This window comes from Pipistrellus hanaki (genome assembly GCF_964339955.1).
Source record: "Pipistrellus hanaki genome assembly, chromosome: 7".
Taxonomy (NCBI): Eukaryota; Metazoa; Chordata; class Mammalia; order Chiroptera; family Vespertilionidae; genus Pipistrellus; species Pipistrellus hanaki.
Window position 1 is genome coordinate 9,376,702 of NC_140509.1, and position 13,690 is coordinate 9,390,391.

At 56.2% G+C, this 13,690-nt stretch overlaps 1 protein-coding gene across 4 annotated transcripts in view; it reads left to right on the plus strand.

The window, feature by feature from the left end:
* The window catches only part of GLP1R (glucagon like peptide 1 receptor), a 39,690-nt gene extending 27,754 nt beyond the window's left edge, over positions 1–11,936 (plus strand). The window contains exons 12-14 of one of the 4 annotated variants that reach the window (XM_084889536.1): positions 634–675; positions 5,837–6,027; positions 10,260–10,365. In XM_084889536.1, coding sequence (XP_084745662.1) covers positions 634–675; positions 5,837–6,004 — 210 coding nt within the window. In that variant the 3' untranslated portion in view covers positions 6,005–6,027; positions 10,260–10,365. Of the gene's footprint in view, positions 1–633; positions 676–5,836; positions 6,133–6,255; positions 7,152–10,259 lie in introns of those variants that run through there. The other 3 variants (XM_084889535.1, XM_084889537.1, XM_084889534.1) reach the window with 3 other exon arrangements.
* Positions 11,937–13,690: the final 1,754 nt, after the last annotated feature.

Genomic DNA, 13,690 nt, shown 5'->3' on the forward strand with positions numbered 1-13,690 from the left:
AGAGAGACACACAGCACATGCACACATACAGACACATATGTGCATACAAGTCACATGCATATGCATTCACATGTACACACACGCACATATGCGCACATACTCACACTCACGCACTTGTATGTGCATGCACACACAGAGAGACACACATGTGCACAATGCTCAAATGCACACAGTCACCCATAAACACATGCATACATGCTCACATGTACACACCGAGAGACATGTGCACACATACAGTAATGCACAAGCACACATGCACACATGCAGGCGCACACATGCACACACATACACACAGATCGGAGTTCTGGAGCGCATGTCTCCTGAGTGAGCATGGGGCTGGGCGGGGGAAGTCCATGCAGTCAGAGGTCCCTCCTTTGGGGCCCTTTGACCCCTAAGGGAGATGGGAGGGCTCCTGGAGCACCTGGGCAAGAGGACTTCTTGTCCCTCCAGAGAGGAGAGGAGAGCAGCCCCCGGCTCTGGGCTCCCCAGTCTGAGCAGGCAAAGCTGGGGCGGGAGCCCCATGGAGCTGGGGACCAGGGCCATCTGCAGGACGCCAGCCTTCCCCCACCCCCCGCCTCTCCCTCCTCCCGCCTCCTCTCACCTCCCCCCTGCTGACGCGCCTCTCCTTTCCAGGGGCTGATGGTGGCTATCTTGTACTGCTTTGTCAACAACGAGGTAAGGCCTGAGGAGGGGCGTGGGCACCCTGCTAAGCTGCCACCCTCGGTGTTCTGGAACTATTCAGTGGGGTCCTCCACACTCTTCCAGCTCAGACCCCTACTTAGCAAACCCAGTTTTCTGTGCATTTCTCTCTCTCTCTCTCTCTCTCTCTCTCTCTCTCTCTCTCTCTCTCACACACACACACACACACACACACATGTACGTGTGTGCAGGCTAACCTTACCATCTGTGAGTTTGGAGGAGACCCAGCCCCATGGTAAGAGAATCCTGAGTGAGTAGGTGGTGAGACTGTTACAAGGTGACTCCACAGACGTGCCCACGGCCGACTTGGGGCTTTAATAATCACTGTCTCCGTTAAGTGTCACAGCCTCTTCCTCCCAGAAATCCCTGCTAAAGCTCGGATTTGATATTCCCGTGCCCCTCACATGAGAACGCTGACGGTCAGAGACGGAGATGCATGCCCAGGTTTGGCCTGGAGAGCGGCAGGGCCAGGACTCAGTGAGTTCTGCTGGGAGAAGCCAGCCGCCCTTCTTGCAGGCAGGCCAGAGCCCGGCCACCCGGGAGCTCCTCCGAGGCCTGCTGGCGGCTGGGCTGGGAGGAGGGCTTCTGGCTGACCCCACACCCTCTCCTGGAGACCCCCTGGGACCACAGCCCTCCCCCTCCGGGAGGGCCAGCTCCTGGGGAGAGGGGCTGTTTGGGTCTGTGGTGCCGGGGGCAGGCTGCTTGCTCCAAAGTACCCAGCTTGGTGCTAGAGCAGGCACACCTCAAGCCATCATACCGGATATCACAGATCTCACTGCTCACCCCCACTCCCCGACACACACACACACACACACACACACACACACACACATCTTCCAGGGGAGAAAACAAGTCATAGTTCAACAGGCAGCACAGGGCCGCCTGGGGAAGTTTCCACAAGAGGCCTGACCCCCAGAAGGTCGGCACTCCTCCCTGCAGTCTCGGGGGACTGAGGCTCTGTCAGCTGCATCCAGGTAACTGCAGGGGTGGGTCTGCCTCAGGGGGCCCAGGGACACTGTTCATCCAAGACCCAGCTCTCCCTGCGGCTCTGTGTCGCTGAGACCGGGGTCGGAGCTCAGAGATCTGAGAGTCTGCGCACTCATGCAAACTGCGCTTTTGCTCTGGGCATGGGGGACAGGGGAGCAGCGGTTTCGGGGATCTGGGAGACGCTCAGAGAAGCAGTGTGATGCCGCAGGGAGGATGAAGGATGTGGGCAATGGCCTCAGCTTTCCGCTCTGGTGCTGGCCCCGTCACCAAATGAGCTGTGTGACATCGGGTGAGCGACAGGCCCACTCTGAACCTCAGTCTCCTTGTCTACAAAAAGGAGGTGCCGATGCTCGCAGGGCGTGGACTCGGATCTCTGAAGGAGAGGGAGACACCTCCGGAGCACGGGCTGTGTACGAGGTGCTCGGGGGTTTTAATGAATCCAATCCTGTGCAGCAGGTGTTATCCTCCTGTTACAGATGAGACTATTTAGTCTGAGCAGCGTGGAAGGAAAGCCCCCATTCGATGGCGAGAAGGTGGAGGAGCTCGCAGGCTGTGGGAGGCTGTGGGAGGCTGTGGGAGGCTGTGGGAGGCTGTGGGAGGCTGTGGGAGGGCGCCTACGTAGCCGGAGGGGCTGCTGGGACTGAGGAGGCGGAGGCAGCCCCAGGCAAAGGGCGTTCCCGGGCAGGTCTCAGAGGGCTGGCAGCCGCGTGGGGTGGGCCAGGCAAGGAGGGAAGGTGGGTGTGGAGGACACCCAGAGGGATGGCATTCCCTGCAGGAATGGCACAGCCAGAGGGGTGGTGTGCTGCCTGGCCCAGAGCTCTGCGGCTTTATCTTCTGGGGACAGGGCCAGGATGGCGGTGTCCCTCCCCTGTGTGCTCGGCAGGGCGGCGGAGGCCTGTGAGGAGAGAACTGGGCTCCTTGCTGCCACTTCTCACTGAGTCCCCCAGTCCCACTTCCCACGTATCCCTCCCCTTTCCCCAGAGCCCTGCTGGCAGCGCACGCTCGCGCCCCACCCCTGCATGCACCTGTGCAATGGCTTCCCCAGCACTTCCGTAGAGTGTCTCTCCTGGACCCTGTCTCAGTCTCGTCTCCTGATTCCAGTCCTAAAAGCCCAGTCTCCCTGCCACCTCCCTCCTCGCCGGCCTCCCCCGCCCGGCTCCGCTGTGTACTGAGGGAGGGAAGGGCACATACCCCTGCTCTGCTCCTGGCAAATAACTTGACCTGTGAATCACCAGATCCCTGCTGGCCTCTCCTGGGGGCTCTCCCAGGCTCCTGCCTTGGGCTCCCAGAGGCCCCACCCAGGGCACCTGTATCCCTCGTGGAGCCCCTTGTGCGCGGTAGCTGCCAGCATGAGTACAGACCTGTCACCATCTCTGGGCCACAGAGGCACCCGTGGCTCTTGGACTGGGGCCTGTCCTCCAGGCCCAGGGTTGCCATGGCAATGCCAGGTTCTTGTGACCCGAAGAGGAAAGATGGCCCGGGCATTGGTCTGCGTGGCTGCCCGGCACCTGCGGCCGGAGGGCGGGGAGCAGGCCCAGGAGGGGTGGCCTGGGGGAACTGATGGCGGCTCCTGTGCTCTGACCCTGGAGCCCACGTGCTGGTCCGGTCTGACACTGCCTGGCTGTGTGGCCTGGCGGTCGCCTTGCTTCTCTCCCCAAGTGCAAATGGTGGTGAATGAGCGTTACCAGTTCACCCCAACCCCAGAGCCTGGCTCGGTGCCTGGCCAGAGGGGCCGTGGGGCAGGAGGGGGGTGACTTAGGGGGTGCAGTGCTAGACCAGGTCCACACTTGCGTCATTGTCCATGCGGCTCCATCGTAATAGCCTGGTATCCAGGAGCCCAACGTCAGGGGCTTATTTGTTACTCATTCATCCATTTGGCTCCTTTAAGAAACACTTACTGAGTACCGACTGTATGCCAGGCACTGTGACAGGTTCAGGACAAGTGAGGTGAGGAAGGTGTGGTGCCGGCCCTGCCACCTGAGTTGGGGGTGCGGGGCGGGGCGCACACAGAAACAAATAAGGCCGAGATAGTTGGGGGAGGCAGGGCTTCTGGTAGGAGACTGGCTTTGGAGTCAGTCCGATTAGTTCAAATCCAGGCTGAGAGCCAGAGAAATATTTTCAAATAGATTTTTTTAAATATATTTTATTGATTTTTTACAGAGAGGAAGAGAGAGGGATCGAGAGTTAGAAACATCGATGAGAGAGAATCATTGATCAGCTGCCTCTTGCACACCCCCTACTGGGGATGTGCCCGCAACCAAGGTATATGCCCTTGACCGGAATCGAACCTTGGACCTTTCAGTCTGCAGGCCGACGCTTTATCCACTGAGCCAAACCGGTTTCGGCTCAAATAGATTTTTAAATTGATTTCAGAGAGGAAGGGAGAGGGAGAGAAACATTAATGATGAGAGAGTCATTGATCGGCTGCCTCCTGAAACCCCGGACATGTGTTCTAACGGGAATCGAACTGTGACCTCCTGGCTCAACCACTGAGCCGGGCCAGCCGGGCCCAGAGAAACACTTAAACACTACGCACCTCAGTTCCCTCAAACAGGAGCTGGTCACAGGGCTGCTGTGACATTTAACTAAAATAATCCATGGAAAATGCTGCGTGTCGTAGCTCCCAATAACCGCTGCTTTGTGATGGGAGGGACACCAGCGGAGGTTTGGGAAAAGTGCCGAGGGTGATGGGCACAGAGGCCCAAAGTCGACACACTGGGGAGCCCTGGTTCTGCCTGGTTTCCTGCTGGGGTCCACGAGACCCCTTCAGTCCCTGGGTGGCTGCCCATGGACGTGCCTCAATTTACCATCTCTCCCCCCAAATCCCTAGTTAATGGCTGCTGCACAGAGACCACCATTGTCTGAGGTGTCCCCATCCCAGCTGTGAGCACACGCTCCACACACACTCTGCTGGGCAGGGAGCTGGCGCATGGCGGGGGCTACACGTGTCCACTTCCCGTCCCTCCGCACCCGGGCCTGGGCTCCGCAGTGTGGCCTGGGGCTCTGGGCCCATCCTGGCAGGCAGGCCCCTGGCAGCTCCTCTCCACTCAGTGCAGAAGACGTTCTTTTAAGGGGTGGTGAGCGATCACACCAGGCGTGGGTGGGCCCCGCTGGGTGGACATCGTCCCTGCAGCAGTGGCAGCAGAGGGGGGGTGTTTGTGCAGGGGCGGATGGGCATGGGCAGCAAGCTGCTTCCTCCAGCTGCTGGCAGCTGGCCATCCGGGTGGCTGGGGCCGGAAAGAGGAATCAGGTCCCGGACATTCCGGTGTGGTGAGGCCTGGGTCCAAGGGTGGGCATAGGAAAAGTTCTGGAATCTTCTCTAGAACTTACGGGAACGTCCCCAGAAGAGCCCTCCAGGCACCCTGGGCTGGACAAACGTGCAGGTCCCAGCAGCCCCTGGGGGACCTGGGTCACCAGCGTGTGGCCACGAGCCCATGGTGACTCGGGGATCCGCAGTGTAAACTGGTGTTGATCTCTGTGCCCACAACGTGGTCCCCACGCACCAGGCCCCTGGAGAAGGCTTTTCTCAGGGGAGCCCGAGCCCCGCACAGCAGGGCCCGGTTGACTGACCTCACCTGGCTGCACCCCTGGGGTCCGGACTGGTTCCTGGATGGGCTTAGTTCAAACACAGGCAGCGAAGCCCTAGCCCAAGGCCCCTCCTCACTGCTGCTCCCAGGCACAGCCTCTCCCGCCCTTTCCTCCTCCCTCCCCTGAAGCCGGGGTGGGGGGTCAGTAGGGCCTGGGGTGGGCACCATGAGAGGTGGGGGCGTGCATCCTTCTCCTGTCTTCCAAGCTGAAAAGTCAGATTCTCTCTCCTCCCCCCTCTCGTCTCCCCGAGTTTCTCCCTCCCGTTCTCTTCCGTTCAACGATCCCGAGATGGATGGGGAAGGTGCTTGGTGAGTCAGAGTTTAGAGATGGAAGGGACCGATTAAACCATCAAGCCCATCTCTCTCTCCTGAGCTGAGGCGGAAAGTAGGAGACAACAATAAACAATTTTATTGGGATATTAATTTAGGCGCCCGAAGGCCTTGACTTGTGTCTCCTGCTGCAATGCCGTGGATGCTTCCCTTCCCCGCTAATGTAATCACGGCCATCCTGTGGGCGGCCGGTTTGCATGATGGCTTTTGTTCCCCTCCTTTTCCCACGGAAGGTCCAGCTGGAGTTCCGGAAGAGGTGGGAGCGCTGGCGGCTGGAGCGCCTGCACATGCAGAGGGACAGCAGCATGAAGCCCCTGCAGTGTGCCACCAGCAGCCTGAGCAGCGGGGGCGCCGCGGGGAGCAGCGTGTACACCGCCACCTGCCAGGTCTCCTGCAGCTAAGCCCGCGGCGCCCGCCCTCCCAGGTGGGGGAGAGCCTCCGGGTGGGGCCGGGGAAGGGAGGGACAGCTGCTCTCAACACCCTCTTCTCCCCGCCCGCGCCCCCTTCCCCAACCCATCAGACAGGCAAATGGGCAATGCCCCCGGGACGCGGACACATTTTCTCTGAAGAGAAGCAGCCTGCTAATTTGATCACTGTGGCGGGAAGAGAGGAAAAGCGATTGCTGCTAAAATGAGGATCTCTTCCCGTTAAGCCACAGGCCCCTGGGGTTCCCCCAGACAGCGCCGCAAATCAGCCCCAGATCAAACGTGAGGTCAATGGCTTATTAGTGGGACTGCAGCTGTTGGAGGAGGTGGTCCTGAGAGAGGCGGACATAACCCCAGCCAGACGAGAGCTGGGTAATGCAGCGCTGCCCTGCCTCTGGGGAAGGGGGCGGGAGTTCCCCCCAGCCCATCGGCTCCTTGGTCAGGGGCGATGGGCACGTGTCCGGTCACAGGTTCCCCTCTGCTGGCCCCTCATCTTCCACCAGCTTCTCTTTGCAGAGGTTTGTTGGGGCTGCACCCAGCAGCTGGTTCTCGAAATGGCTGTGGGTCACGTCGAGGAGATGCCTGCGGGTTTTCTTTGCTGGTTCCCCCTTCTCCTGGGCATCTCTCCGAGTTGCTTTGGTGCCTGCCCCTGCCACACCAGGGAACCGGGCAGACCCACTCCCCAGGAGCCCGGCCCTGTGCATGAACCCCCAACTCTCTTCTGGAGATGCTCAGGAGTCCCATGGGTTCCCCTAGGAGCTCCAACAACACCCACGCCAGGGGTTTGGTTGCCCGCTGCTGGCGGAAACCCAGGAGCCGGGAGGGTGCTCGCACCACCCCGTGGACATGCTTTCACTTCTGGCCAGATTCTGCATTCGCATGGGAGTTTGGGTGCCTCCTCTAACTTTAGGAAAAGTGACCTCTTGTGGGACAACTGCCAGGCCCCACTGTTACCATGGAGACAGGCTTCCCCTCCCTCTGAAGAACCCCCACTGGGGAGCTTGTATAGACTGGATCCGCTTCTCTCCATTGCTGTGAATAGTCTGTATGTGCAAACGTGCCATTCTGGTTTCTCCCACCTGATGAAACAAAACTAAATCGTGGCAGTGGTGATGGTGGTGATGTTTGCTGGGGTGGGGTGGGGGGATTAATAGGGCGGGGGGGTGTCACTGATTGGACTCCTCCACACTCAGAGCCCATTAATGTTTGCCCTGCCTCCGGTCTCATCCCATAAGTCATGAGCAGTAGTAACCTGCTAATCCTGCCGCAGCCACCATGAGCTGACACGTAGCAGCACCAGAGATTCCCAGGAACAAGGGAGCCAGCCACCCTGGGAGGCTGGTGGCGGCGTGGACGGGTGCCGAGGACGGTTCCAGCAGGAGAGACCTCTCTGGAGTCCCGGCCTCCCGGGAGAGCCGAGGGAGAGGCTTCCGATGAACTGCCGTCGGAGCCCCTCTCTCCCTCCTTCCTGTTTGAAGCGGCGGGGGCCTCCCCCAAAACCTTGCACCAGACGAGTTCTCAGCAGAGGCGTGTGACACGCAGGGAAAATAATAATGGGACATAAAACACGTCAAGCAGAAAATTTCTTATACCTCAGCTTCAGCCAAGTGTTGTGTCTGTGTTAATAGGGAAGCTGGGCCTCGGGCTAAAGAATAACTGTGCGTACCGCCTCCTCGGCGGAGGCAGGGCAGCCTTCCCGGCCGGCACCGCTCCTCGGCTCTCTCAGTGGAGTGGGGAGCGGCGACGGGCTCTGGGGTGTTGATGGGGTGGTGGGTACAGCGCTGGTGCAAGCATTTCGGTTTTGGAAGATTTTGAGAATATTGATACACTGCACGGCAACAACGAAAGAGACGCATTGGCATTTCCTGCAAGAACTACATTGTTGAGGGGAGACAGTGTTTAGTGAGGGGCACCCGGGAAGCTCGGGCAATTTGGCAAGCACAGTTCTTTTCCCGACTGGTGCTGGCGATTCCTGATTTCAGAAGGCTCGTCACGCCCCCCCCTCCCCCCCCCCCCCCCCATCCCACGCCTTTTAACGCCGAGGGACTTTCTCCTTCTTGGAGACTTACCAGATACTGGAGAAAATATTTTCTTTGTTCCAAGACCCGCACTATTAATATTCATGTGAACTGCAGTGCACTCCTTTCAAAGCTGTTCCCAAACTGTCCTAAATGTAAAATAGTTCTAACAGATCTGGGAACCATCAAATGCGACGTACCCCGGAACCCACCAGCTGTTTGCATGCCTGACGCTGAGGCTCTGAGGCTTTGCATGCCTGATGCTGTGGGTCTGGAGCTTGTCCGCCTCTGTGCTGAGGGAACTACTGCTGGCCAGCAGGGTGTGGTGCTGGAGCTGAGCGGCCCTCAAGGTCTGGATTCAGCACTCTGGCCAGCTCCCTCGACTTTTAGGGGCTTAAATCCTGTCAGCCTGTCCTTGCCATTTCAATCTTTGGAGCAGCTAAATCACAGATCTGAAGCAAACCACATGTTGCAAACTTTCCTTCCGTTTCAAAGGCCTTTACAGGTTGTGGCATGATTTTCAATTGCCTTAATGCAATTCTTGCTGAAGACCACCCCAGTGGAGTTCTCTGAGACTCAAGAGCAGGAAGGACCCTGGAGAGCCCTCCTGCCTGAGCTACAGGGAGGAGGGAGGCTGGCAGAGCTGACGTGCCCAAGGTCACAGTGCTACCCTGTTTCCCCGGAAATAAGTGTCTTATATTAATTTTTGCTCCCAAAGATGCACTAGGTTTTATTTTCAGGGGATGTATTATTTTTCCATGAAGAAGAATACGGTACACAGTTATTGTTAAATGAAAATAAAGGAAATTTATTACCTGTATACAGTACGGTAGTACGGTAGTTGTCAACACAAACCAGACAAACTGTAAATCCTACAGTATCAAGAATTTACTCATTTATTCAATGACAATCATGTCAAAATCTTCTGGAACATCATCATAGCAATCCAATTCCTGAATTTCCTGGTGAATTTCTTGTGACTCCATTTTTTTCAGAATCAGTGGACCAAATCTCTCATGTTTAGCCTGGGGGGGGGGCGCCTTATTTTCAGGGGATGCCTTATATTTCACTCGGAAGGAAACCTGTAAGTAGGTTTTATTTTCGGAGGATGTCTTATTTTCGAGGAAACACGGTAGATAGTGGCTGAGCTGGGCCAGGACCCCGGCCAGCTCCTGCCTATCCAGCCCGCGAGGCCTCTAGCAAGGATAGGTGAAAAGTATAAATGGCTTCACCAATGCTCTAAGTAAAAATGAGCTGTTATCTGGGTTTCCGTTAGAGAGCAAACAGCAGCAAATGTAGGTGCCATCTCTGCGGTGACTTATTTTACTGAGATAAGGGGTTGCATGTGCTTTATAATCTCTATGCCATACTTCACTCATCCTTGTCTTAACATTAAGAAATGAAATGCATAAAGCCCGCATGCGCATAGAGACAGCGAGGGGCCATCCCATGTACCAAACCCAGCGCTCTTCCAATGGTCTGGCTCCATGTGCTCCTGCTGCCCCTGTACTTGTTGGAGAAGTCCTGGCAGACACACAGAGCGGACTGAAGGAGCCCTACAAGGGTCCTGGCCCTCTTTTGTTTTCTGTAGTGCTCCCCGAAGTGGGAGAAGCCCAGCAACCTGGGCAACGTCAGCCTGGCAGAGGTGGCACAGCCATCACGAAGGGCACACAGAGTCCGTTCACGTTCGTGCCCAGCAAGGCTCGGTCACCTCACCCATGTGGGCCACATCTCAGCAGCTCCCATCCCCTTTTCCTCCCGTCCCTTTCCTCCACAGGAAGGAACACTCCGTGTGTGTGTGTGTGTGTGTGTGTGTAGTCCTGCGCATAGCAGCATAAAGTTAGGAGATGATGAATCTAGAATCTTCCCACCCACTGTGAAGGTCACGGGACCACAGGACCCCGGGGGAGGATGTGTGGGAGTCTGAGCCATAGATGCTTCCTCTCCATGCACAGACAGTGCTCCCATTACTGCTAATGCCTGCTACGTGCTCCGGGGAGGCAGAATCTGTTCCACAGGTTTATTTTCCTTCCACTGAATTGATTCTAATCTTCAGTGCTGACCCCGCTTTTGGCTCCTACAAGGCAAACTAGGAAAATCCTTCAAGTATGTCAGCTGACTCTGCTAAGACAGCCATGTGAATGACATTCTAAATATTCAACAGAAACCAAATTAGTGTCGTCTTTTTTTCTTCTTCTTCTCGCCGGAGCAAGTTTGCTTGGGAAGTCACATGCGCAGTGAGGGACGTCTGCCAGCGACCCGCCGTGCCCTGCGGCGTTACCCGCTGGCCCCACGCACTGGGCCGAGCAGGGCCACGCCAGGAAGCGTCGTTAAGCAGTGTAATTTGAAACACTTTACTGAATGCCGCATGTGTCCACAGTATCTATAATTACTTCTGCTCTGTCAATGGATACAGATTGGCAGGAAGCAGATAAGGAGAATTATTTTCCCATTAACTCCTCCAGGTCTCTTGGACTTTGCCTGCATCCGAATCTGAGTTTTCTCTCCTCCCCTTGGTCATGTTAGCCAGTTTCCAGGACCTCATCCAGCAGCCCTGCAATCCCCTCTGACGCATCCTACCTCCTCTGCACCCCGCCACTCACTCCCTCAGCCCCCTCCCCACAGTGAGCTCCCCCCACTCCTCCCCTCAGCGGGAGTGGCCCCTGCTGGCCATGCTGTGAGTGCCCTTCTCTCAGCTGTGACCAATTTAGGGGTGCAGCTGGGAGGGAGGCGCCGCCAGGCTGACAGTGATGCACCGAGTCTTGCACTGGGCGCAGCGAGGAGTGCGGCCACCAGTGGCTCGGATCCGAACGTGCACAGGGGTCGTGCGATCTTCCTGAAGGGGCCTGTCAAAATTATCGGTGATTGTCATCCCGACAACCTAGCATGACTAATTATCGCCGTGTCATAGCAGTCGGCAGATGGAAACCAGACAAACGAGGGTGCTCGGTGTTTGGGAGCGGGGAGAAGAGCGCTCCTGCCAAGCCTGGGACATGGACCACCTTGCTGGCTTCTTCCCCTGGGAGCCAGTGAGCTGATGGGTCAGGGCCAGATTCAGACGGACAGACAGGACTGGGTCTTGCCCAATGGCTCTCATTTCACGTCCAAATCTGCAGTTCTTCTAAGCTCCTCCCAAGCAGATAAACCTCAGCGTCCCCTTGGTTTGGCCAAGGGTTTGATGGGATCCAGGCTGCTGGAGCCAGTGCTTTCTGTCTGTCTTCAGTGCTGGGAGGGGGTGTTGGCGCCTCATTCATGTCTCAATAAGGTAATTGTCATGCAGTTTCTTACTGTACAGACTCATGCAAAACGTGACCTGCATCTATAGGTAGCAGACGTGGACGGTGTGTAATCCCTTGTACGGATGTGAACGGGTTCGGGCTCTTTCTCAATTTGCCCGGTAAAACCCAATAAAGGCCTGTCGTCACTGTGTCTGTCCTGCTCTTCTTTCGGGAGAGGAAATGTTTTGCAGTGTCAACCGAGGTGACTCCTGGTGTGGCAGGAAAGCACAAACGATGCCATTTGCAGCCCCGGGAAGAAACCTTGTTCACTTTTGCATCGAGATTTTCATCTTCAAAGCACTCAGCACGCACTCGTTTACCCGCCGCAGACTTTATCCAGGGACTGCGATGTCATTTCATTAGACATGTGGGGTGGTCGAGTGGCTTAAACAAAGACTGATGGCCAAATGGATGCCTCCTGATTCCACTCGTTCATCCGATCCCTGGTCTAAATGAACTCAGTCCATTAAGTCCATTTCTTTAACAACAACAAAAAAGCCATAAAAGCAGGAACCTTGTTTGCAAAGCAGACACAGACTTTGAATGGGGCTGCTGGTTAGAGATTCATCTTCAGAGAAATGAACTTTTCACCAATTTAAATCTTCGCTTGAACCCTCCAGATTCGCAATCCCCTCTCACGGCAGGGAACATTCCCACTAATTCCCCCACCGTTCACTTACCACTACTGGTAGAAAATGAACACACTTCTTCAAAGGTCTCCTCAAACACACCTCCTGGTAGGACAAGCTGTGTTCCTTTCAAACAGAATAAATCTTACTCTGAGAGCAAACTACAAATTAGCCAGCCCCTGCTATCTGCAGACACAATCTTTGCATTTGGAGTTTCTGCACCAACCTTGGTTTTGACTTCATCTCCCCTCCCTTCGCCCGCCCCCCCCCCCCCCCTTGCTATTGTCACCTCTCTGCATCTTCACCCTGACACTCAGCAGGACAGGCTAGAGCTCAAGCTGTTCCCCTTCCCACCCCAAACACCTGCCCCGACCAAGGCAGCTGGCCCTTGAGAAACACGGTTTAACCTGCGCGGGTCCACGGGTACCCGGGTCTCTTTCAGAGAGTTCCCAGCGGCCCTCCCTATCCCTGGATTTCTAATCCACCTGTGGGTTCAACCAACCACAAATCAAAAACGGTGTTTTCAATGCAGGGTGGGAGCCAAAGGGAGGAGGAGTTAGGGAGGATGTAGTCTTCTATGAGAGGGAATTGCAAATCCAGAGGCCAACGGCTGCCTGTATGCATTGTTCTACAGCGTTTCATACAAGGGACTGAGCATCCATGGGGTGCTGGAGCCAACGCCCTGCAGATACTGAGGGAAGACTATAGTAAAGGTTTGGGGGAGTGAGATTGCATATGGATCTTCAATGGGGTGCGGGAGGATTCGGTGCCTCTAACCCATTAGAGTAGGAGTGTCGAACTCAATCAGAGAAGGGGCCAAAATCTAAAATCCAGCCTAAATCGCGGGCCGAATGGTTTACTGAACAGTCATAAACTGACAATGTCATAAACTGACAGCAGAGTGCAGTGATGACAGCGCGGTGCGGGCCACATTGCAAGGCCTGGCGGGCTGGATTTGGCCCGCGGGCCTTGTGTTTGACACATGTGCATTAGAGGATTGTGGCCACATAATGGCCACCCACATTGGTAGGACCCTGGAAGTCGGGTAGCTGCCACCTCGGGAAGAGAGGGTGCACTCTGGTTTAACAGGGCTGACCCCGAGGCTGAGGGAAGGGCGAGGGGAGCTGCCTTGCCCTTCAGAGGCTCAGCCATGGGGGTAACAGATAAAATGAACTCACCCTGTTCACTGCAATAGAAAGCCGCATTCAGCGATGATGCCCCACAGGAGGGGTGACCGAGTTCCCCTCAGAACCTGTGACAGCCTCACTCACATGCCATCTGTGTAGGCATTCCCAGGTGGGAACCACCTCCCTCCCCAATCTCTCACACTCCTCTCAAAGCCAATGCCAGTAGCACATGCAGTTCACTGTCTTCCAACCTTTCTCCTCCTTCCCTTCCCTCCAACCCCATCCCATCCCCCCCCCGCCGATAAAAAAGTCTGAGAGCAATGGGTCTCCCTTATCAGAAACAGCAGGGAAACCCAGGCAGCACAAACTGGAAGGGGTGACAGGGGTAGCCAGGGAGCTAGAGACAGTGGAAAAGTAGATCCAATACTGGGACGGGAAGGAGTAGGAATTGTGCCCCCAAAGGTGGGCAGGTAGTTGTAAAGAGATGATGAAGAGGCCAGAATATAAGACAAGTAAGTAAAGGAAAGCAGCAGACTGCTTAAATGTGAAGAAGAGCCTCGGGATGAGAGGGGCGGGAATGCAGAGGTGGGAAGAAGGAGGGGAATCGCAG